The 22,951-nt window shown below is 42.4% G+C and overlaps 1 protein-coding gene across 5 annotated transcripts in view; it reads right to left on the bottom strand.

The window, feature by feature from the left end:
* raraa (retinoic acid receptor, alpha a) overlaps positions 1 to 22,951 on the bottom strand; it is a 196,719-nt gene that overhangs the window by 3,551 nt on the left and 170,217 nt on the right. For all 5 annotated transcript variants that reach the window (XM_030121478.1, XM_030121479.1, XM_030121482.1 and 2 more), the window contains 6 exons: positions 20,092 to 20,240; positions 10,224 to 10,365; positions 3,263 to 3,423; positions 2,846 to 3,022; positions 2,546 to 2,750; positions 1,031 to 1,189 (listed from right to left, as the gene is read on the bottom strand). In XM_030121478.1, the coding sequence (XP_029977338.1) occupies positions 1,031 to 1,189; positions 2,546 to 2,750; positions 2,846 to 3,022; positions 3,263 to 3,423; positions 10,224 to 10,365; positions 20,092 to 20,240 (993 nt within the window). The remainder of the gene's footprint in view (positions 1 to 1,030; positions 1,190 to 2,545; positions 2,751 to 2,845; positions 3,023 to 3,262; positions 3,424 to 10,223; positions 10,366 to 20,091; positions 20,241 to 22,951) is intronic.

Genomic DNA, 22,951 nt, shown 5'->3' with positions numbered 1-22,951 from the left:
CTTACAAGTAGTTTCACCAGAGAGGAGCTAACGTTAGAAATTGCTAATGAAGACGATGACGGACACAGGGCCTTCACATTGGCTCATAGCCTATCGGCCGCTGAGATGAAGACTGTCACAGCATATATTCAACGTCCACACCAAGGACGAGAACACTGTGGGCCCCCACTGTGAAGAACGATCACGTACCAAACGCACACTCACACTCCAGCAGCGTAAACCCACACAATGAATACTGATAGATACTGGATGCAGGTGCAAACTTTAAGATGAAGAGGTCGATACTTTTTACCCACAGAGCTCACACAAAACAGGGTGTATTCATCTAGTTGCCCTATAACAAAATAAACACACACTACACTACAGATACCAGGTGTTTAGATCAGAAAGTCCAAAACATATCAGGCCTTCAGTATCAGTGAGCGGACTCAATGGTTTTAATTATTTATTCTATCAATAAGAAAAATGATGACTGAAAGCTAAATCAGTGCAATGTTAATGTGAAATGATAAACAGTGATGGCCTGTAAATGATGATGTATTCTGATTGTGTTTCTATTGTTCTGTTAAATGGATTAAAAACACTTTAGGTTTTACAAAAAAAGGAAAATTAGGCCCTTTGAGTAAATACAATAAAATACATAAATGTTGAATCTGAGATTTCTGACTAAGACGATGAAAAATGACTGTATGTTTGTGCATTCTGGGATGAAAACTGACAGTTCTGTTACAGTAAACACAGTCAGATGAGACAGAAACATTCAAAAATCATGTAATTCCCCTTTGGAATTCTTAATAGTAAGAATATGAATCCGAGACCGTTTTAATTAAAGTGAGTTAGTGACGAGCTGACTTCATCTACGATGGACACAAGATGAACCACATGATCCATGACGACGTACATACAGAAAAAACCCCAAAATGTGACGCAACAACAGTACACTGTCATTTACACCCTGGTTTCATCCACACCGGTTGGTTCATCTTTACACACAACACACACCAGGCGCTGACTCGTGTGTGTAACAGACCTTTAGCACTGATGCTCCTCAGATCAGTGATCTTCATCAGCATCTTGGGAAACATGTGTGGTTTGTGGGGCCTCCTCTTCCTCACATAAATCTTCAGCGCCTCCAGAAGGGGCTCTTGCAGGACGTCCACCTTCTCCGCCTCTTCTAAGTCCTGACGATCTGTTGGACAAAGACACCAAACACACGCTTCCAGTCAGCTGTAATGGTCAGAGTTAACCACTAGGTGGAGCTCAATGAACACACACAGAGGCCCAGATGGAGGTCACATTGTGTCCCGTTTGTTGAAAAACAGAATACTAAAGAATGTCAAAGTCATACTGCTTATTATAGCACGTAATGAGTATGTAGTATGTGACAAATCGGAAAATCCTGCTCTAAATGCCTGGATGTAAACAGCACTGGACACATTAGCATAGCACTTCAACAATCTGCATGACGTGCTAAATCCCACAATGCATTACACTCATCTTCTTTGTCTAACAGCAGGTTGGATTTAAATATTTATACATTAAATAGAAATATAGGTGGTGTTAGTCACACAAATCCCACCAACAGTTACAACAGTTTAAAACCAGCTAAATTCCAAAAAAGATTTGTCTTCACTTCAGAGAATGAAGAGCATAGAAGGAAAGGTCATTTCAAACACCAGTGTGCACGGACAACTTTGAAGCAGATGTGTAAATCAGTGGTTGGTGATCAACTCTGGAATTTTCTTTATAATGAGCTGAAGGACTGTAAAAACATATTCCAACTGAAAAAAGTGTATAAAGACAGAACAATGAGATTATTTCAACAGTTACAAGTTTTTATATTTTGCTTTGTATTTGTTTTGCATCTTGTGACATATTTATTTACTTATTTTGGTCTGGTATCGTAATTGTTTTGCATAATTTCATTAGGTATGTATTTACCTGTTTTTTTTTTGTTTTGTACTTCCTGTACATGTAGTTTTGCACTTGGTTTTGTATTCATTTTGTATTATCTTTGGATGTATTTATGTATTTATTTCCCTTTGTTTGTCTGACTTTATACAGTGTGACTTTATAGCTAGTTGTATATAACTAACCATTAAGGCTGTTATTATTTAGAAGGGGGCAGGAAATAAAAGATTTTCTTCATCCTGCTCCTTTTCGAGCATGGGTGTGTAAAAGTTTGTTCACCTGATGATTATTGAATGTCTGCTGATGAAATGCACAACCATGAGTGAAATGAAATGAAAAACATTAAAAACAGCTAAAAAACCACGTTAATGCGAGACAATAACAGCAAATCATGGAGATTTCTATAAAAACAGAGCAAAAACCTCTGCATATGTCTGTCAAAAGTTGCTGTGTAACTGTATCCATGGTGATAACCCTGGTGGTCAGATGACTAAGTAGTTTGCTGTGTTCTCATACAACACACTGCACTGTAGGCTACTGTAGAAAATAGCATCTAGTGTCTGGTATGTGACTCAGAACGCAGCCTGAGTGTGAAAAGGTCCGCTCTGATGTGTGTGTTAATGACTTGTTGTACCTCCACACAGCAAACAGATGGCGCTAAGCAGTCCCGTCTCTGCGTCATCCATCTCCAGAGGAAGGAGCTGGTTGGCAAAAGCAAAGACTAGGTCGGTGAGGGGGCCAAAGCCGGCGTTGTGCATCTGGGTTCTGTTTAACGTGAGTCCGTCTGAGAAGGTCATGGTGTCTTGCTCAGGTGTGTAGCGTGTACAAATCCGCAGTATCTGTGGACGGGAGGGAGGGACAGCGCGGGTCGGTCACGGCTGACACGTGTGCCAAACCAAACTGGGTTAAACAAAGCGGGGGTCTCTGTTCCTACCAGGATGTCGAGACAGGCGGCTTTGAGCAGGGTGATCTGGTCGGCGATGCTCAGCGTGGTGAAGCCGGGCAGCTGCTTCGCAAACTCCACCGTCTTTATGATGCACTTGGTGGAGAGTTCGCTGAACTTGTCCCACAGGTCGACGTCCAAGGAAACACGTCGCTCTGAGCTGTTAGACTGGAGGGAGGGGGCAGACTTTTAGATATCTGGTTCAGGTTCAGGTTTATGTTTATTCAGTCATCATCCATAACAGAAAATACAAACAATGAGGCTAAACTTTAAGTCAACAAAAACTGAATAGGCTTAGGCAGAAGCTTAATGCTCATACATTCAAATCAGAACCAGTTTTTCAATCATATCTGCAGGTAGATTTACTGAAGGTGAACAAAGGCAGGAGGTCGGTGTGGTGTTACTGACCGTAGTGTATTTGCCGAGCTGGCACAGAGACGGGAACGTGTCCTGGTGAGCCTTCCGAACCCTGTCGATCATCTGCTCCGTGTCAGGACTCAGTACGTAGCTCTCCGTGCACTCCTGCTTCTTCTCATCCTTCTTCTTCTTGTTCCGATCATTTCTCACCGCTAAACAGAGGGACAGAGGGGATTAATACATGCACCAGACATTCTGAATGGGTCTACGAGGCTCTATTGATACAGACATTAGTGATATTTCATAAGAGAGGTGTCCAATTACTTTAGGTAAATAGGTCCCTAATTAGATGGTTAGTCTTCATTACCCAATTAAATGTGTACAGAAAAAAAAGTGGAGGAAAATACTCCCAACTCTGCAAACTGTATTTTATTATTATTATTATTATATTATCACCAGCTCAAGGTGAACTGAGATCAGATCAGAGGCAGAGTGATCATGGAGGAAGGAAACAGCAGCAGCAGCCACAGCATAGCGTCTCTTATCCGATGCTTTAAGATAAATGTTGTGAGACAGCCCCGTCGCAGTGAAGGGCTATGGTAATGGAGGGAGGGGAAAAAAAACAAAAAAAAAAACAACCCTTGAAATAATCCAATGTCGTTTCCCTCTGGGCGATCTAGCTGAGAACAGTGTGTGTACCCCAAATGACAAAAAACACCAGGCAGAGTGTTTAGCATTGGAATCCCATTACAGCCTCCTATCCACACTGGGGTGCAGTTTAGCTCTGACTGGGTTGTGTATGTGTGTGAGTTAAGGCTGGGGGGGGTTGGCTGAGATGGGGTGCCAGTTGATAAATAGAGGTGGGGGATGGAGCTATCCATAAGGCTGACAAATTGCCACAGCTTTCATTAGGGGTCCCGGCTAATCTAATAACATAATATGACAAATATCCTGCCTCTAATGGTTTTAAAAGGGCTCGGCTGCTGAGCCCATACCGGAAAAAACCTTCCAGCTTTCCCGCTCTCTCCCTCTCTCTCTCAGATTTACAACACGTTTTCTGTTATCCTCTGTTTGTTACAGTCTCACCTATGCTCACTATCTCGCCCTCTTTCCCAAATTCTCTCCTTCCTCCTGCTCTGAATTATTCCTCCTTCCTAATCTCATCTCTATCGGTTCTCCCGTCTCTGCTTCCCCTCCAGCTACCCGAGTTCCCCCTCGCCGCTGACCTAAGATCAGATTTTTCTTGTCTTAATCCTAACCTTCACCATTAAGGGCGAGAACGCTCAGGCTGATGGGAGATCAGTGTGTGTGACAGAGGGCCCTGGCCCGGGGCCAGGGAGGGATGCACTAGTCAGCGCTGCTGCTCATTCATCAGCCTCAGACAGGCCTCCCTGCCTGGGAGAACATGGAGGAGGGAGGAAGGAGGGGCTGGAGGTCTGATGCTGCGCCGTTATTCCTAAACATTGTTCACCACAACAAGAAAAGTAGAAGACCCTGCTGTGCAAATAGAGCCCAGTACTGCATTATTTACCAGGTTTATACAAGTAACTGATGAGGTGGTGTAACTATAGTCGCCTAAACAACACAGGAGACGCAAAAAGAGTGACTCATCAGAGGTGTGATGATGGTACAGTTTTTAGGCGGAATACTTCCATCTCCATTTCCTCTCTAGAGTCAGTTCAGACTCAACTGGCAGAAACGTTAGATTTTGAGTTCAGTTACATTAAGCTGTTGTAAAGTGAACAGATTTGGGGTGGTGGGCTTGTGGTGCTGGTTCTGAACCTGTGTCCTGTGTGCCATGAGGGGAGGGGAAGGGTTAGAGGGGTCCAACACAGATGATGTCCAATTAATTCACAAATAAAAGTGGGGCATCCCTAGCGCCCAGACATTACGCGGGCTGACAAATTGGCAGCACAATCATAAGCCGCACAACACAATTTAATGAAGTCATTAAAGAACTATTAGGCAAGACTGGCGATCTGTCATGGCGAATTGCCACATGCAATAACTTGGGGGTGGGGGGGGCTGTGGCAGGGGAGCGCAAACGAAAGAAATACTGCCTTTCTTTTTTATTGTGTGTGTGGGGGGATGGATGTGTATTTGCTGGTTGTGTGTATGTGAACTTCAAGCAATGCATCTTTCAAAATGTATTATGAGAATATGAATGCTAATGGCGGAACTTGCATCCTGGATTGTTTGCGGTTACGTGTTCATTGCATAAATATGATTTACAAGAGGCGGTGTGTAACGTGTACAGAATACTGTGACAACGCACACACGCGCACGCGCACACACATATACATACACACACAAAGAGCCATCACTCAATCATTTGCGCTCATGGTGGATTTCAGCTGCAGTGTGCAGTTAATAGACAATTTCTGTTAGTGTGTCTGTGTATTTGTGTGTGTGTGTGTGTGTGTGTATGCGACACAGAGAGGTGGGCAGACAGGGATAATTCGTGTGAGGAAAATTAAAGCGCTGGCAGCTCGTCCATCACACAGATTAAATTCAATGGAAAGATAAAAATGTCAATGTTCCCTGTGCTGCTGCTGCTCGCAGCGCAGAGCCACCGACGACAGTGATGAAACTTTCTCCCTCTCCCTGTCCTCCAGCCTCTCTCATCCCAACCCCACTCCCACTCCCTCCCAACCCCACTCTCTCAACTCTAGATTTTCATTCTCGCTCACATTGGCTTCAATACCCTTTCCTCTCTCCAGCCTTCATCTTTCTTCTCCATCCTGTCTTTCAGGCTGATCTTATCCTCCCCTCCTGTTATTCTCCATCATTCTGTGCTTCATCTTATTTTACTTTTATTACTTTTTCTATCGCTGAGTAACACTTTCCTTGAAGAACGTGTGGGCGATTGGGTTGTGAGCTAGACAAAAAAAAAAGAAAGAGGGAGGTAATGATCGAAGGGAGGGATAGTGTGGATGAACTCACAGCCATTAAACACACTTTCAGATTGTGTCTGATGCACAAAAAGACTTGAATATAATCAGTTTAACCTTTTAATATGACTTTCCCTTTTATAAATGACTGTTCAACTGTACGGGTGACTGAAAATATAATAATGGCCTTTGAAAAATGATATCATGCTAAATATTATTATCATTACATGCATTTTATGCCATCTGTCTACAGCACAGGTGTCAAACATATGGCCTGTGGGCCAAATCCAGCCCATGGGATGGATTTGTGAAATCTAAAAATGACGCTGAATATATTAACAATGTCAAAATTGTTGGATGTCAAAATAATTTTGGTTCAGTTTCCACATTCAGACCAATATGATCTCAAGAGGGTTAGTAAAATAATATAAAAGCCTATAAATAATGACAACTCCAAATTTTTCTCTTTGTTTTAGTGTAAAAAAGTGAAATTACATGAAAATGAAAAAAATGACAAACTATCCTTTGGCACAAAATGTGAATAATCCACAGAAATATGAACCACCTGAAACGTCTTAAGCGTAGTAAGTACAATTCTAACAATATTCTGCAATATCTGTAAGTTATAATGCTAATGTGTAAACGATAAACTGAAGCAGAATATTGTTAAAATTGCACTTCTTTTTCTTTAAAAATTTCAGATTCTTCATGTTATTTACATATTAAAAGGAAACTTTGTAGATGTAAACACTTTCATACTGTAATTTTACTTTTTTCACTGTTATTTACCGGTCTGGCCCACTTGAAGTTATATTGGGCTGAATGTAGAACCTGAACTAAAATGAGTTTGACAGCCCTGGTCTACAGCTACACGAAAACACTGTTGTTTTACTTAGTTTCAGTCATTCATATAATGATGTTGAATAAACATTTCATCCTTTAAGTTCTTTTTTTTTTTTTTTAAATAGTATCTTAAGATTATATATTGTCGTGCTGAATAAGACATCAAACTCTAACACAATGGATCAGCCGACTGCAGAAGCTTCACTTATGTAAAACCAAGTTATGATCATAAAATACTGAAGGTAAGACAAAATTCAGAACCTTCGCTTAATAATGAGACCTTTATTTTTGCTCAGTGAGTTTTAACTGTAGAGACAAAATCCTTATACTGTTGGATCTGTTTAGTGTTAGCTTAACGGTGCAAAGTTTGTCTGTTTTATGAAATTATTCATGACATTTGCTGGTCTGAGACTGTTAGCTTATTTTAGATGAATGCTTGTTTGAGTTGTTTTCTCTTGTACAACAATTGGTTTTGTTGAGCTTTTAGTTGACGTTCTTCTGGTCACATGGATGTACAGCATGTGAATGTGGATATAAGCATCACATAGCATTACCATGGTGACATGGGCTTAAGAGACTACATGACAATAAACAATATAAATAAATACCAGATGCACTGTATTAAGATACAGATATAATACTGATGATAAAAACACTACGGTCTGTTAGAAAATGTCACATGAGAACAGCGCTGGTTCTGTTCCATAATTTCAAACCTCTATTAAATACGTTTATATTATGTAAGCAGTTCCACAGTTTTGCTAGTGTTCCATCTTTTATGTTTTCACAAATGTACACTGGCTTTCAAAATAAAAACTAAATCCTGAAATCACAGATTACAGTTGTGTTTCTGCTTTGTGAATTGTGTTATTTTTGTGTTGTTGGATCTCTTCTTCATGGGTTAAAACAACATACAACTGTGAGGTTTGTTCAGGAAAAAGCCAAAATCAGCCTTGAAACATAGTACAATGATTTGACAATAAGCAATTAAATGATATCATGCTAACATTATTAGCTCTTTTACAGAATCTTCTTTTCCTTTGTTTCATGCACTGTCAAGCAGGCTGATATGAATCTAGGACTTAGAGCTGTTTCTTGTGTACCCTCTTCCTCTTCCTCCTCCTCCTGACTCCGTCTTGCTTGGCATTGCCACCTGGCATCGGGCCTGGCACTGTCATCTGGAGCTGTCTGCCGGCAGACACAAGGTCACTGAGACCCCCCCCGGCGCTAGGAGGGGGGGGCCCACCCTTCATGTACATGTGTGTATGTGTGACAGACAGTGTGCGGCACTTTAAGTGGAGCTGTCCCACTGTACTTCTGTTTAAGTGTTTCTTATTCACACCAATTTGTGTTTGTCACATTGTATATGCATAAGCGGTGTGTGTGTGTGTGTGTGTGTGTGTGTGTGTACAGAAGCAGAGCATTCCTGTCTCTTAATCTGTGTGCATGTGAGGCAGAGACAGAGAGACAGAGACCCCCTGCCGGCCCCAGATGGCCGGCCTCTCCTTCCTTGCCAGTCCAGACCAGTTTCACTATCCAAAGTCACTGCTGAGGACATAAGAGGTGGCAATCTGCACATGCAGCACAAAATGACCGCAACCCACGAGCTGAATTCTGATTTTTCACCCAAAACCAAGTAAATATAGGCCGGTCAGACAGTGGACTACTCACAGTTTTCTAACAATTCACTACAGTGCAGCTTTTTTACCACTAGATGGCTCTCCTAGTCCAGTTTATCCCACTAAACAGAGCAGCATGTTCCTGTGTGTGTGTGTGTGTGTGTGTGTGTGTGTGTGTGTGTGTGTGTGTGTGCAAAAGAGCTAGCTGCTGTGGTCTTTCTAACCATGATTAATGGCCCCATTCAAAGGTAAGGAGCTCAGAGGATAACTTCTTTTACTGTAGGCCACAGTGCTGTGGCATGGGGAGAGCTCCCTGCACTCACTGTAGCAGAAAAGATGAGGTAAATAGCACTGGGAAGACAGGAGGCTGAGAGGGAGACGGAGCAACAGAGCATGTACAGTATGCATGTGTGTTTTAACAGGTGTGTGCCTGTAGAAGGAAAAGGACACCCTGCATCAGCCTGTGCCTTTTCAGATACATCGTACTGTGTATAAATCCAAAGGCACCTTTACATTAGGGGCTCTTACATAGTTGTGATGGCAAGACACTCATTCCTCAGTCACTTTGTTGAAATATAAGGAATATGTTCACTGTATTTAAAATATGACTTCTACAGGCATCAGTCAGTGCATAGTGTGACCACTGTTGTCATGACATAAAGTAGAAACTAGAAACGTTTGACATAAATACTGACGTGCTACACTCATATCACATACGTGCCCAATAGCATATACGAAATTCTCTGTGGGGCTATTATTTTATGGAATTCTGCTCTTCTGTGCTTTCTGTCTGGTATACTCCAGTTATTTGTGTGGTCATTATAACGTGGCAAAGACAAGATGGAACAGAGGCTTTGGACTTACGCACAACACTCAAAGTATGTCCAATTATTTATTAGTTTATATCAGTACAAACATATCCCACATAAGCACATTCTGCCAATACGGAAACTGATAGTGAGTGTTTTTGTCGGTGTATAAAACAAGTGATCAGCCTGAGACAGAAAACACACACACATACACACACACACACACACACGCTGCTGGCCTCAGAGTTCCCTGTGCTCACACCTCTACCAATTACTTTATCAAGTTTGATTGCCTGTGTGTATGTGTGTGTGTCTCTGAGTGTGTATGTTCACACAGCCCCCGGGGTGCAATGATGGGAGCAGACGCCTGCTCTTTCACTCTCGGCAGGTGAGAACATATTCATCACAGAGGGCTGCCAAGCCTGGCGACACCCTGACTGTTACTGCCACTCTGCATCATGGCTGCCCTTTGTCTCACATTTTCACAGAATATTCTCCAAAAAAAAAAAAAAAAACTCAACTGAAAACTCAAAGGTCGTACTTAGAAAGTATCGGTAGGATGAGGCAGTGGGAGACATTTTTACTGTGCTTATATAGGATGGGGTTTCCACTAATAGCAGAATGTGATAAAACCTCCAATGAAACAGGGTGATAATTACAACGAGAAAATGAATAACGCTGCCAAAGCTGATCTGTGTGGTAGCTGTTAACCAAAACTGTGGCTTCCTAACACTGGAAACCATCAAGTCACCCCTCCGGAATTAAATAACTATGATGAGATCTGTGTTCGGCCCCAAGAGCCCCGTACAAGCAGAGGGGAACTATGGGTAGTATGGATTTTTCTACTCACACTCCTTGGACATTCCGACTTCCAGGCACTTCTGCAGTCGACAGTACTGGCAGCGATTGCGGGTGACTTTGTTGATGATGCAGTTCTTCTCCCGGTGACAAGTGTACACCATGTTCTTCTGGATGCTTCTCCGAAAGAAGCCCTGAATGACGAATGGACACAAGAGAAGGTGAGGACAGTGAGAGGATGGGACTGTGGAACTATCACTGGCAAAGCTAACCATGTCATAAAAAGCCTCATTACTTAAGCCTTTATTAGGCAAGAGACTATTTTTGGTCATTTCCACACACATTACAAGACAGTGAGTCAACAATCTCAGGTCCAATGTGGTCTACAGGGTCTGTAAGGTCCACCTCTGCATGAACAGTGAGTGTACCTGCTTTGTTAGGTACCATGAAGTAATGGTACTAATGTAAGGAATGATGTTCAAAGGGATAATGTGGATGTGGACAGGGGTCTGGATCAGCACTTATGTTGTTCTAATGCTCTAAAAGTGATGTTCTAATGTTCTAAAATACATGTTCCTTTCACCTGACGTGTTTTTTTTTTTGTATTTTTTATATTTACTTCTTGGATTTGTATTTATTTTTTTGCCACTTACAGGAAAGGAACCAAATATGTTAACTTCTTAAGATTTTCTACATAACAAAATTTTTTGAAAACTTTCACAAAAGTAATAGTCTTGTTATGTCCTCTAACAACATCTATATTTCTATGAGCGTCCTATAAAGGGGTAAGTCAGTACAGACATTTGGATTCCTTGTGTCTGTTTTGTTATGTGCTTTGTATTCTGTCAACTCTGTCTTTCAAATACTTCCCAATAAACCCTCTTAAAGTTATTAGCAAGGTTAAAAAATATTTTATCAAAGAGACGAGGCCACGCTGAATGGCCTTTGAAGCTACTGTTCCAACTAAAAAAGAAATTTCTGTTTTTACTTGGAACAGACAAAGTATGTATCCATCCATCCATCCATCCATCCATCCATCCATCCATCCATCCATCCATCCATCGCCTTTGCATTTACAGAAAAGTTCTAAACTGTGGGTGAAGCACTAGCAGTCATTTTTACTTTTCAACACAGGAGATATTAGGGTAAAATTAGGATGTTCAGTATCTGAACAAACAAACAACTTCAATTCAACAGGAAAATTAAAAATAAATTCAGATTAAACATTCAAAATAAGTACAAAATGCAGCAAAAGGACAGTGCTGCACAAGTCTTAGGCCACCAATAGGTTGATTTTTATTGAGGTTATCCATCCATCCATCCATCCATCCATCCATCCATCCATTCTCTTCCGCTTATCCGGGGCCGGGTCGCGGGGGTAACAGTCTAAGCAGGGATGCCCAGACTTCCCTCTCCCCAGACACCTCCTCCAGCTCTTCCGGGGGGATCCCGAGGCGTTCCCAGGCCAGCCGAGAGACATAGTCTCTCCAACGTGTCCTGGGTCTTCCCCGAGGTCTCCTCCCGGTGGGACATGCCCGGAACACCTCCCCAGGGAGGCGTCCAGGAGGCATCCGAAACAGATGCCCGAGCCACCTCAGCTGGCCCCTCTCGACGCGGAGGAGCAGCGGCTCTACTCCGAGCTCCTCCCTGGTGACTGAGCTCCTCACCCTATCCCTAAGGGTGCGCCCAGCCACCCGACGGAGGAAACTCATTTCGACCGCTTGTATCCGGGATCTTGTCCTTTCGGTCATGACCCAAAACTCATGACCATATTGATATTGATATTGAGGTTATATTGGACATAAATATGCTTTCTCTTTTTCTAGAGGAGAACTCATTACCCAGGTATTTCATATGACCTCCCTTTGCACTTGGCAGGTCTTGACCTCTTTAAGATAATGACACTGACTTCACTAATCTTGTGGTGGTCTCATTCAAAACATATCAAATCTCTTTTATTATTCGGGCTACTGAGAACAGAAATCACTCCAAATACTGTTTTGCTCGATGAAGCCATTTAGTTCAGATGTTTTTGTGTTCTTACTGCCCACATACTGTATTACCTATGTATTCTCCCTATATCTGAATAAAGAGAAATAATTACTTATACTGATTACAACCCCGCAAAAACATCAGAGCTGAAGTGTGACCTAAAACTTCAGCCAATGCTATAGATGTACAGTATGTAAATCTGAAATCACACAGACTCTGTTGTATTGGCTTTTGCAGCAGATGTGAACAGCAAAGAACTAGCAAACAGTTAAGTCCTTTAAGGGCTTAACCTTTGACATAATCTGGAGGAGGACTAATAGGCGTAGTCATCATCTCATGAGGCTATGCACCTGTTTGATGATGTCCACTTGACATGTTAAACACTTCTGGAGACGTTTGAGGCTCAAAAGCTTTTGGTCAAAAGTCACAGGGTTCAAAGGTAAAATGAAAACATGGCCTCACTTAACACTTTCAGTGCCATGGGCCGATTAAATCGGCTTTACGAAAACAACCTGTAAAGTGCCACGGGCCGATCAGATCGGCTTTGGAGAACACGCCACATTTCTGTACAAACAAACCATCCACCCCCATTTCTTTCTCACATTTCGATGACGTTCTTTCTGTGTCCCCCTTTTGAGACCAAGCAGACGGGAATTTGAGGTCACGCGACCGAATAATATTTTTATATCTTTTTAATGTTTCTTATTCTCCGGTGTTTCATCAGAGGGAGCCCTCCATGCCGGGGGGCGGCTGTGGACTCCGGGGGCTGTGGCGGCGCCTTCTCTCACTGGGGTCCGCTCCTTTCTGGTGGGTGGGGGTCCCAGTTGGCCCTCTCCCACTAGTTGGGATGCGGGGCTGTGTTGCTGGTGCCTGGTCGCCGGGGTCGGCGGCTGCATCCTGGTGCGGATGGCTCCCTGAGGCAGCGCCTCCTAAATTGATGTTTTACTTTTATTTGTACATTTTTGTTCTGGTCTACCCGTGCTCAGTCAGTCTTCTTAAGTATGTGTGAGCTTGTGGGTTTGCATGTATATGTGTGTGTGTGTGTGTGCGTGTGTGCGGGTGAGTGGGTGGGTGTGGGTGGGGGGCAGTACTGATTTTTAAACTGATATGTAAAGCACTGTGTGCTACAGTTTTTAATGTATGAAAAGTGCTATATAAATAAAGATTATTATTATTATTATTATTATTATTATTATTATTATTATTATTATCATCATTATAAATTATGCAAATTACGATCAATAATGAATCGGCTGCGTCCAGTGCGTTTTGGATCTAATCAGCAATCGGTCGGATGTTACCGAGCGGTTTCCTGCAGGATTCTTCAAATATTATAAAAACGACACGAAATACTGAAAAACGGCCAAATTCTGTGGCACTTTTAAGGCGTATTAGCCCCTTAACTGTCTGGCACTTAAAGAGTTAAACAGACACAAATACACAACTGTACATCAAAGCAAAGCGTCTTTGAGTACCTAGAAAAACACTATATAAAACCAATGTGTTATCATTATTATTATTATTATTATTATTATTATTATTATTATTACTACATCCAGCCCAAGAGCATATTATTACACAGGCTGAACAAAGACAAAAAAAAACATACATTCATTCGTTTCTGAACCCGCTTTATCCTCACTAGGGTCACAGGAGGGTTGCTGGAGCTTATCCCAGCAATTTATGGGCGAAGGCGGGGTACACCCTGGACATGTTACAGGTTCATTGCAGGGCTGACATATAGAGACAAGCAATCCCATTACACCTATGGGCAATTTAGATTAACCGATTTACTTCTTAGTGCATGTCTTTGGATGGTGGGAGGAAGCCGGAGAACCCACGCAGACCCACCCCCATCGACTGGTGTTGGAACTGAACCCAGGACCTTCTTACTGTGAGGCAGGAGTGCTATCAACTGCACCACCATGTCGCCCCAAATATAAAAAAAAAACAAAACAAAAAAAAAACATCCCCTGTTAAATGCATTACCATTTAATTCAAGCCAAACAGAAGAATACATAAAAATAAGAAACAAAACAAAAGCTGAGCTCATGCATATGAGGCAGAGGACACACTCTAATGAGCTCATCTTTGCTCACTGGGTTGAAATGGGAGATTTTTAGGGAGAAAAGCCCACTTTGTTTTGATTACACAAGAGTAAGACACGCACAAAAAGCGCAAAATACCTCTCCCACATAAATACAACACGAATCCCATGCAATAACTCAGTCGTTTAGATTCTCCTCCTATGAACTTTAAGACTGCCAAAGATAATATTGGCTCAGAAATGATTTGATGTTTTAAACAAGATATGTTCCTATGAAAAAAATGACATTCATAATTAATGATTTGAGATGTAACATGGACATTTGTTAAAGCTGCAACCATCTCTCTCTCTCTCATACACACACAAAATATGTCCAGTTGAGGTGACTGACTAATAACAACAGATTTCCAGTAATATCTATGTACATTTGTGCTTTGGAACATCCCTAACCCACAGATGAAGCCAACAATGACAAACCCTTTGAGAAGTCAGTGTCACAGCTTTTAATCTCCTTATTAAAAACATCTTCCCCCCTTTGGGCCAACTGCGCAAACACCCCATGTGTATAAACAAAGATAAAGAGAGATTCATGCAAATCAGCTTCAGCGGGGTGAGAACTCGGTGAGTGGGACTCTGGACAAATGGAACGTGGGTCAGGGTCAGTATTGATGTGGTGCTGTGGGTTGTGTTTTGGTAGGTGGGGACGGTTAGTGATGGATGGAGGTAGGGGGGGTGGAGTCTGCCGCGGTCCGGTGGCTGCCAGGGAGCCCCATCCCCATCCCCATCTCATGCCGAGGGATTAGCTTTGCTAGCCGACAGATGGCTGGTGGACCTAAGCCCGCAATTTGTCCTTCCTGGATCAGCGGCCTGTTCTCACAGCTCCGTCCCACACAGAGACACTCGCAACACCTCAGGAGTGGACGCTTTGTCACGGATCCATCTGAGGAAGTTAATTATCTTAATGGAAAATGGAATGTTGGGATAATGGAGGGTGCTGGACTTTTGACTTTTTGATCTCAAACTGTAATTTTAATTACATTTAGTGTTAAACAGTTTTGCGGAAATGGCCTTATTACCACTAAAAACTGCAAACGGCAGAGAACGGGGCTGATAGGTGGTGGTTAATTCTATGCTGAGGGATAAGTCTGTGGTCTTTTTGTTCCCCTGTGTGTGTGTGTGTGTGTGTGTGTGTGTGTGTGTGTGTGTGTGTGTGTGTGTGTGTGCGTGCGTGCGTGTGTGTATATGTGTGTGTATAATGTCCTCTTTGATCTGGCGCTGCCCCGACCCTGACCCTAGTGTCACCAAGAGATTGACCTACTCCCTCCTGACAACATGAGGCTCAGGTGCCCTCTCGCCGCACCTCCTGATTGGTTGCCGCTGCCGGCTCGTGGGCCAGTCAATTGTTCCTGCCCCTCACCCCTCTCCTTCTTTTAGGAGTCATTGCTTCCTGTGGCCCTTAAGCCTCTTTTTGTATCACCGCTTAATCCGCCTGGCGACAAGAGCCCTCAGCAGGCCGCTCAGCCGGCCCGCGGCGTTCAGAGGAGATGAGAGGAGCGAATAAAAAAGAGGAGCGGTATCAGCACATACGTGATTGCATGTGTCATGTGCTCTGAGTTCACAGCTGACTACCTGGCGTGAGTCAGAAGCGTTTATGAGTGTGTTCTACTTTGCATGTGTGTGAGGAAATGCTTTATGAAGAGAGAACCATCAGGGATTCTGGGGTTGGCGAGTTCACCGGAAAGCACAGGAATCCTCTCTTACGTGACTTTCACACTGTGCCCAGATTAAGTGCATTCCCAGCCTCCTACTGCGTGCATACGTGCACGTGCATGTGTGTGTATTTCCCTGTGCCCCCTTCCTCGATTACTAAGCAGCTAATACTGCTGCCCACGCACCAGTCAAGATGGATGTTTGTTAAGACGGCTGACTGAGAAACGCGGCAAATAGGGGTCATTTCTGCAAGAAGTGGCTGCTTGGGACTTTGAAAATATGGTCGCTTCCCTGCAAATACCATAGATACCAGGGAAAAAAAAAAAAAGAGATCGCCTGCTGCGCACTGCCATGCCTCCAAGACAAAAACATAAACATGAGGGGGTGGGCATGCATATTTAATGTTTAAGTGTTAATATCTGGAGGGGGAAAAAGTGCAATGCCGGTGAGTGTGCGCGGGCGGTAGAACTTAAACAACAAACGAATGAGCTGTCTCCAAGTAGCAGAGCTCAGCATCCCCCTCCTGTTTCCTCTGTTCACTGCAGCCCCCAGGAAATGCCTTTGTAGTTTGGCATGCTGCAGCAAAGCTAACGCTGCTAACCCTCAGCTTACCCCTGTCTCAGATGAGACAAGCATACATTCACATGCCTGTAGTGTTGAATTATTGAGTATGCTATAGCAACTTATCTCCTCTGAAGTCAGAAATACAGGGAAGGCGTTCTGAATATCTGAAAAATTAACACGCCGGCTATTGAGTGAGCTGCTCCAACTAGAAATATATCAAATTTCAGCCATCATTCATGATACTTATGATAGAATTTTAACAATGGAACATGGCGACACCGTCTATAGAACATTTGCCTTCATTTTCACACTAAAACAGAGTAAAGACGCATCCTTGTGATCTCCGCCTTACACGATTGACATCTCACTAATGGCCTGGGTTCAAGTCTGTGACCTTTGCCCTCTGCAGCTGTCCGTCATACAACCCTGATCTGTTTTTAGTTTGATGCAGCAGCGACGTCTCCCCTATTTCTGCCCAAAACAGCTTTCATCTCTATAGTTAATGAAAAATGTGACTTTTGCTTGTACTTCGGTTCTGCGTTGTGTATTTGTGCGTGCATCTCTACGGTTAAAAATAATCTTCCCTCCATAACTTATCTGTGAAAGTAATTATATTCAGCCAAGGAGACAGACTAAGCTCACTGGTGGTTTCACGGGAAGGCCGTTTTCCCCTTTAAATTAATGCTAGATTCACTGCAGAAACTCCACTCACCTTGGCTGCATGGACTTAAGGGAGCAGATAACGTGTCGACAAAAGGGAAGGTAAAAATCGTATAATTTAGTGTTCAAAGTCATTTGTACTGAACGTGTGCTGCCGAACAGATTAACACATCAGCTGCATCCCACATGTACAATAACCTCAAAACTCTAATTACAGCGTCATTTTCTGTTTTAACATTGTGATAACTGCAAAGAAGCAACTAATTATTCATGTTTTCAGCTCGTCCTTCTGTGTTTATCACAGTTTTTAGCCAGTATTTAATTAGTAAGTGTCAGGCTGTTGTTTAACATGTTCTAAAGACAGTGGGACAAGAGGGAAATCAGCTCTTAGAGTGTGACAGTTAAACATTTTGACACAAACTGATCAATAACTGAAACCTCACTGTGACCATACTTGTGTAACTTGTTCTGTTTTACCAGATAAACCAACTAGTTAACATTTATAACTGTTTGTATTTCAGCTAATACCACCCACTGTTAGACGACTATAGCGCAGGTGATCGCGGCCACAGCTCGCAGCGAAATAAAGTCAGTCGACAGTGTGTAGACGCTGACACAAACCACAGAGCACGGTGTCACAGCGCTGCCGTTTTTTAATGCTACCACACATCCAAACGTGCTTTCACCATAAACTGTAACTTTAGCCTTATTACTCGACTCAGTGCTCCGTTTAATCAAATGCTACCGAAGGAAAAGCGTTCAAAATAAAAGCAGTTGAAGAATTCGACCATTCATGGGGTGTGTGTTATGTGTGCGTTGCTCCTCACTTTCCTGTTTGCTCCTCCTTGTACATTCTTTGCTCATGTTCTCCCCTTCCCCCACTGTGCTCCGGTGCACTGACCATCTTTCCTTTGGTGTCACTGAGTTCAGCTTTGGCCCCCTCGTACCCCGTCTGCATAACACGGTGCCCCTCCAACCATCTCCTTTTTTTTTTTTTGCTTCCTGGTTATTCATGCCTTCCGCAGTCTGTTCTCTCACTCACTTGTTTTGTCTGCATTTCTACATCCCACTGTTTGGGAATGTAGCGGTTTCCTGCCTTCTTCGGAATGACTTTTTTCCTTCCACATCAGTCCGGCTTCAGCACACACAACTCTGGCTGCAGTCAATAAGTCAGATGGTATAACAAGTACCTGTCACCATCAGCACCACCTTGTCTGTCTTCATCTGCCTCCTCTTGGAATACAAAGAGGTGTTAACGGAAAACCTTGAAACTTACACTTAATGGCGCTTAAACATACTGATGAGTCTAACCCAACCTGAAACTAAACTCAAGACTGAATCCCAAAGCAAAAAAACAAGTGTTTCCTAACATGTTGACGTTACACAGATAGGAGGTTTGCACCTGGCACTACCATCCTGCACATCCCTCCTCCTCATTTTTTCCTCTTCTGAGGTTACACAACTCTGGCTGTGTGCCTTGGAAGAAGTGAGATAAAGAGGTCAGTGTGCTCATCCTCACAGGAATACATGTATGCATGCATGCACACGGCAACTATCCGCTGATAACAGACCAGATGGAGGCTAGGAGTGTCTACTGTATGTGGCCTCCTCAGCACCTGCGTAACACGGCCGTATTGATAACAGACAGAAGATGTGGACACGTCAACAGTGCAGATAGGAGAAGCAACAAAACGGACAAATACACTACATGATAAATAGAAGGAACATTATTTAAGCTTATCTAGTTTTACAATGTCTTCAGCTATAGTTTGCACTTTGGGAGTGTTCATGAAGAGGGTTGTGTACAGAAACCAATAAATGACTTCTAATTTATTATGTGTACTGTTTGCTCTTGTGTTGTATTTCTTTTTTACTCATGTTTGCTGTGGTATTTTTATTGCATGCGTGTCAAGCTGCTGCTACACTGTAATTTCTCAGTTGGGGATAAATAAAGTCCATCTATCCATCTATCTATCCATCCATCACAGGGCTATTCAACAGGTGGCCCCTCTAACCACAAATAGTAAATAAATAGTTTAACAGCCACTAAACAGTACATACACCTATTTGCGACACTTTACGCCATTTTGTGACACTTTGCATCATTTTGTAGCACTGCCACGACAGAAGGTCAGAGAGACAGGCTTCAAAACAAAAACACGGTGCATTCGACGGAGAAGAGATGCAAAGTTGATGGTGAAAATCAAAACTTTAACAAATGTGATTTGACTGCGTCAGGGAAACAAAGCAATATATTGCCATAAATTGTTACCTCCGCCACGGAACGGCAGAGGTTATGTTTTCATCAGGGTTTGTTTTTTCTGTTTGTTTGACTGTTAGCAGGATAACTTAAAAAGTTATGGTCAGATTTGGATGAAATTTTCAGGAAATGTTGATACTGGCACAAGGAACAAATTGGGGGGGCGGGGGGACTGATCTGTGCTCGTCTGCGCTCTCCAAGTGCTTTTCTAGTTTTAAATGTTGTGTTTACATTTCTTACTTGCACTTAAAGCCAGCAGTTACTGTGACTGGGATGGTGTGTTAAATTTTAACACATTAGGTTCATAATTAAATAAAAATATTGAAAGTGTGATGGTGATATGTGTCCATTGTGTTCATCCAATATTAGAGTAATACTACAGGGGTCCGGCCCACAGTCCATAGCATTCCCACAATTTGGCCCATGGGAAAAAAATACTTGAATAGCCCTGATCTATCAGATGAAAAAGTGGGATAGATTCCAGCATTAAATTCCAGCATTAAATGCTAAAAAACCCACATGGATGTGAAAGAGTCCAAATGACAAGTCTTATCGCTTTTATCAACTGAGCACAGCTGTGAAGACGTGCACGTTTGTCTTTTTCTCCTCTTAAAATCACATGAAGGTTGCTAGATTGATGAACATCTTGCTTGCTTGGCAGATTCAGTGGAAGGCCGGGAGTCTCACCTTGCAGCCCTCACAGGCGCTGACACCATAGTGGTACCCTGAGGACTTGTCCTGGCACACAAAGCAGGGCTTGTAGACACGGGGCGGCGGGGGAGGCGAGGGCGGGCTTGGCACTATCTCCTCTGAGCTGGTACTCTGGGTTTCTATCGCTGTGGAGAGGGAAAGAGCAACAGAGAGCGTTAGCAAACATTATCAGATGGAGCACTGACAGACATGCGGCATTAATCGATATCAGCAAGATAAACACACACATACACCTTAAACAACCCAGGTCCAGACAGATACACTCCTAACAACATCCAACACAAACCACCACAAGGGGAACTTACTCACTTTCCAACAATGTATTAGAAAAAAAAATTTAAAAAAAATTGTAAAGGATGACTTCTTGATCAGGCATTTTCAGATCCACTACAGGAAAGAATCCTCAAAATGAGTTCAAAGAACAAACACTTTCTAAGACAGTGATCATCAAAGTGCAAAACAAAACCAAGCCTCTGCAGAGCTCTCTTATTTACTGCAGAAATTACTGCTCGTGTGTGAATGTGCTCGTAATACAGCAAGGAATTGCACTAGCAGGGTTCAAAGACAGGTTCTCTGCTCTGATACAATGCCTGGAGTTGTTCTTTTATTTATTTTTAAGCTGTGTGGTCTTTTCAAGTGTGAGTGTGTGAAAATATTAAAGGATAAATCATATGAGGACAACAAAAACACACAAATCTATCATTTTTCTTATCTCCACATTAAAAAACATACACACCTAAATCTTCTTATTTAATCTGAGCAGTAAAAATAAAAACAAAAAAAAAACTTGACATCCTATAAGCAAAATGGAAAGTCAAACAGAATATGAGGGCTGGGGTTACAAAAGAGATCCCATATTTTATGTGCTTTGACGTGGTAAACAAGAGGATTGTGTGACGCTAACTACTTCTGGGTATAATATGTGTTGGACTTTGGCCTCAATATCCTGCATGTTGCACATGTCTGTTTAATTGAATATGAAACACATTCATAGTGCAGGCCTTTGTGGTCAGACCGGTGGCTTACGGCTAAACAAACAACTGCACCATAACTGTATAGTTGTAAATAGGACCATTGTGTGGAGCGAGTACAAGCTGTAACTAGATTAAAGGTATCATAATTTGATGTGATATGTATGTTATGTGTCTCTGGTTGCAACATCAACTGTCAACAAACTCCTTCACCCAGCCGTTCCCAGACTTTCAGTATGAGACCTCTTCCACTACCACTGTTTTTGGATCGTGTAACATCTTTCACGCTGTTTTTATCTTTGGTCATCTTATGTCTTTTACATTTTTTATGTTTTGCTGCATCTTTTACTTCATTTTCATCCTGTTAGACTTTTGACCTCATTTCATATCGCGTGACTTGTTTCATTGTTTTTGTTCTCGCTTCGGTGTCTACATCATTTTATTTTCATTTATTCACCTCTGTATTTCACATACATCATCTCTCCCAAAGAACACTCTCGTACCATTTTAAAGCAGGTAACTCAATTCTTGTTTCATCTTATTGTTGCGTATTTTACTCTGACAAAAGATGACCCCATAAAAACGGACCAACCCTAAGTTTGGGAGGGAGATTTAACACATTACGACCGACGCAAAACCTGTTCCTTTTGTCAACATTCAATACAATCAACACCTGTAAGGTAAAAACATGCAAATATTGCCTGTGGTGTTGCATGTGGTCTCAATGAGTTAAATGAACTTGTTTATTTACCTACGTGTGGTTTGTCCATCTGCCATGTAAGCAGATACACAGCACATGTGCGCACCTTTTAGGCATGTTGCTCCACCCAGTGTCATCAGTTCAACAGAAAAGGGATTGGAGAATAGAAAAGCAGCTCAGGAGCTGGCAGCAGCTCAGTGCTCGTGTGTAAATAAGGCATCTATATTTAACAGTGGGCTGGTTCATCAGGCCTGTAGTACTGCGGGGAACACACTTAATGTGACAGCAGGGCAGACAAATACCAACCAACGTGCTCAACTCTTAATCTCACCGCACACTGGGTAACATAAAGGAAAAATTCTGCCTCTTTCCGGCTCACACACACTTTTCTATCCTTTTATAGTGTCCATGTGCAGCAGCAGATGGTGCAAAGGGAGATTACATTCAGAACAACCAAAATAAACCAACCTGATGCCCAGATATGTTCAAGGCTTCCTGGAAAAAAAAAAAAAAAAACAACACACACACACGTAAGTACAGAACACCAAAAGCCAGCCCACTCCAATCCTGCCTGATATCTCCGCCGTCAGGAAAAACACACAGAGTGGGTTTCGGGTGACGGGGACAGTTAAGCTAAACACCAATAAAGCTCACATTGCAACACCTCGAAGTGGCACGCAATCAGGACTAAGATATTAAGACATTTCATTTATGGGGCCCAGATGTCATTTACCACATTCACTCCAGCAGAAACCTTTTAAGCTCCTGGTGTAAATAGGTCAATAAGGGTTAAAGGGTGACAAGAGGTGGTAAAGGGGGAGGGGCCTGCAGCACAACTGGTCTGAAATCATTTTGAAAAGAAGAAATATGACATGACTGACAAAGGAGGTATATTTATTTTATTAAACAGATTTATGTGTAATAGGAGAGAGGAGAAAAAGGACAAATATGGGAAAAACAATGTTGGGATGACATGGTGATGCATTTAAGCACTGAAGGAAAAAAAATATGAAACAGATGAGGTGAAAAAACATTATTCACACTTGAGGTGGTGTGGATTTAGAGTGGAAAACTACAAATGGCAGGATTTGGAAAAGTTTTGCCGTCTGCGAAAAACAGTAAAAACTTATATTTGTAAAACTACTGACAACACAAGAAGAGGGAA

The sequence above is a fragment of the Sphaeramia orbicularis genome, chromosome 19, assembly GCF_902148855.1.
Source record: "Sphaeramia orbicularis chromosome 19, fSphaOr1.1, whole genome shotgun sequence".
Classification (NCBI taxonomy): domain Eukaryota; kingdom Metazoa; phylum Chordata; class Actinopteri; order Kurtiformes; family Apogonidae; genus Sphaeramia; species Sphaeramia orbicularis.
The sequence above is the reverse complement of the archived record's forward strand: the minus strand, read 5'-3'. Positions and strand labels throughout refer to the sequence as shown.